The sequence below is a fragment of the Otolemur garnettii genome, unplaced genomic scaffold (assembly GCF_000181295.1).
Source record: "Otolemur garnettii isolate 467f Iridium unplaced genomic scaffold, OtoGar3 scaffold00511, whole genome shotgun sequence".
NCBI lineage: Eukaryota > Metazoa > Chordata > Mammalia > Primates > Galagidae > Otolemur > Otolemur garnettii.
Window position 1 is genome coordinate 8,472 of NW_003852906.1, and position 1,694 is coordinate 10,165.

General features: G+C 33.1%; 1 protein-coding gene across 1 annotated transcript in view; it reads right to left on the bottom strand.

The window, feature by feature from the left end:
• The window catches only part of LOC100948707 (kinetochore protein NDC80 homolog), a gene marked incomplete at its 3' end in the record, with an annotated part of 27,755 nt that overhangs the window by 7,480 nt on the left and 18,581 nt on the right, over positions 1-1,694 (bottom strand). The window contains exon 6 of the mRNA XM_012814014.2: positions 511-604. Within this exon, the coding sequence (XP_012669468.1) occupies positions 511-604 (94 nt within the window). The remainder of the gene's footprint in view (positions 1-510; positions 605-1,694) is intronic.

Below are 1,694 nucleotides of genomic sequence, written 5' to 3' on the forward strand. Positions count from 1 at the left end.
CTCTGGAATGTTTTAGAGTTAGCCAGTAAACTAGACTATATTGAATGAAAAATAATTGCCTTGCTTATTTGCAAATGTAATGTTGCAGGTTTGAAAGCGACCTTAGATCTTTTGACTAACTGGTGCTTTAATTTCTCTCAATGAGTAAAGCACGGATATAATAATATTATCCCCCAGGAGAAAAGAACATTTGCTGATTATCTTCCGTGCTCCTGGTAGTGTATTATGTACTTTCTCCCACTGCCATTTAATCCTATAAATCCTGTCAAGTGAAGTGTTAAAGTCAGAAAGATAGGAAGGGGCTATGTCTCAGCTCTAGGTCTAACACTAGTATTTTTTTCTGCATAACTATTTTTCTCTCCACCAAAGCAACCATGAAAATAAAAATCAGTAGGCATCCCAATGCATTTAAAGTAAGTAGCGCATATAAATAATGGATATGGTGAAATAAGCTACCACTCCATCACTAGAGTTAAAAAAAGCAAGCTCACTAGGAATGAGGACACTTACTCAGCTTTGATTGCAACTCTGTGTTCATCTCTTCAAAGCTGTCGGCACCGTTCATAAAATGCTCATAGCATTTTATGGTGTAGTCCAAAAACAACTGATTGGGTTAAGCAGATTTTAAAAACAAAGTCATGATTCTCTATTTAGTTTTACTTTTCTAGGCAAAAATTTAAATTTGAATAAAAGAAAGTCAAGAATACTAAGTAGTCATATGAGCTTATATAAATAAGAGGCACAAACCTAGTGTATATCATTAATTATCCCATTTATACTTATTTAGTCTGCTACTTCTAAATATGAGTAATGAAGATGAAAACACCACATATTTGGATAAAAGCAATATTTAAAAACAGTAAATACACCATACTTTCAGATTTTGAGAAGGTCAAACAAATAAGGAACCTTATTAATAAATATAACTCAACATAAAATGCACAAACTTAATCATCTTTAGGAATAAAGCACCTTATGAAAAATTGAAATAAACAGTTGATCATCCAAGTCCAATTAAACTGACAAGGTATGTGGCTAAAATTACATTGTAACTTCAGGCTAAAAAAGCGCATGTTAAGTAGAGATGTAAATAGTAGAATACTAGAAGTCTTTCTCTTTTTTAGAAAACATGGACTATTAAGGAATTTACTAGAATTCTTAACATTTATCCAAGAGAAAGCAACAATATAATTTGAAATCATGAGGTGTTTTGATTACTGAGACTGTGTACTTTATTAGGAGTCAAGGTCGTTCAGAATTTTCCATAGCTTAGTAAATCTCCCTCAAGACAAACCAATTCCCTTTGTGCTACTTCTCTGCTTACTAAGCAATCTTCTTATTACTTGGTTGATAAGATAGGGGTACCTTAATTAGATAATATGAGTATTCTTATAACTGGAAAAGTAATGGTAAATTAATAAATTAATACTAATGGTAAATTAATATATTTTCATTCTACTTCAGACCAGTCTTGTGTGAATTTGGTAAGAGTGAGTCAGTTTCCTTAAGCTTGGTCAATTTTGATATTATGGGTTAAAAACTGATTTTTGTGTATCCACAAAGCTGAGGATCGTAGTCTTATTATTATTACTATTTTTTGAGACAGTTTCACTGTGTTGCCCTTGGTAGGGCATCACCGCTCACAGCAACCTCCAATTCTTGCCCCAGCCTCCCAGGTAGTTGGGACTACAGGC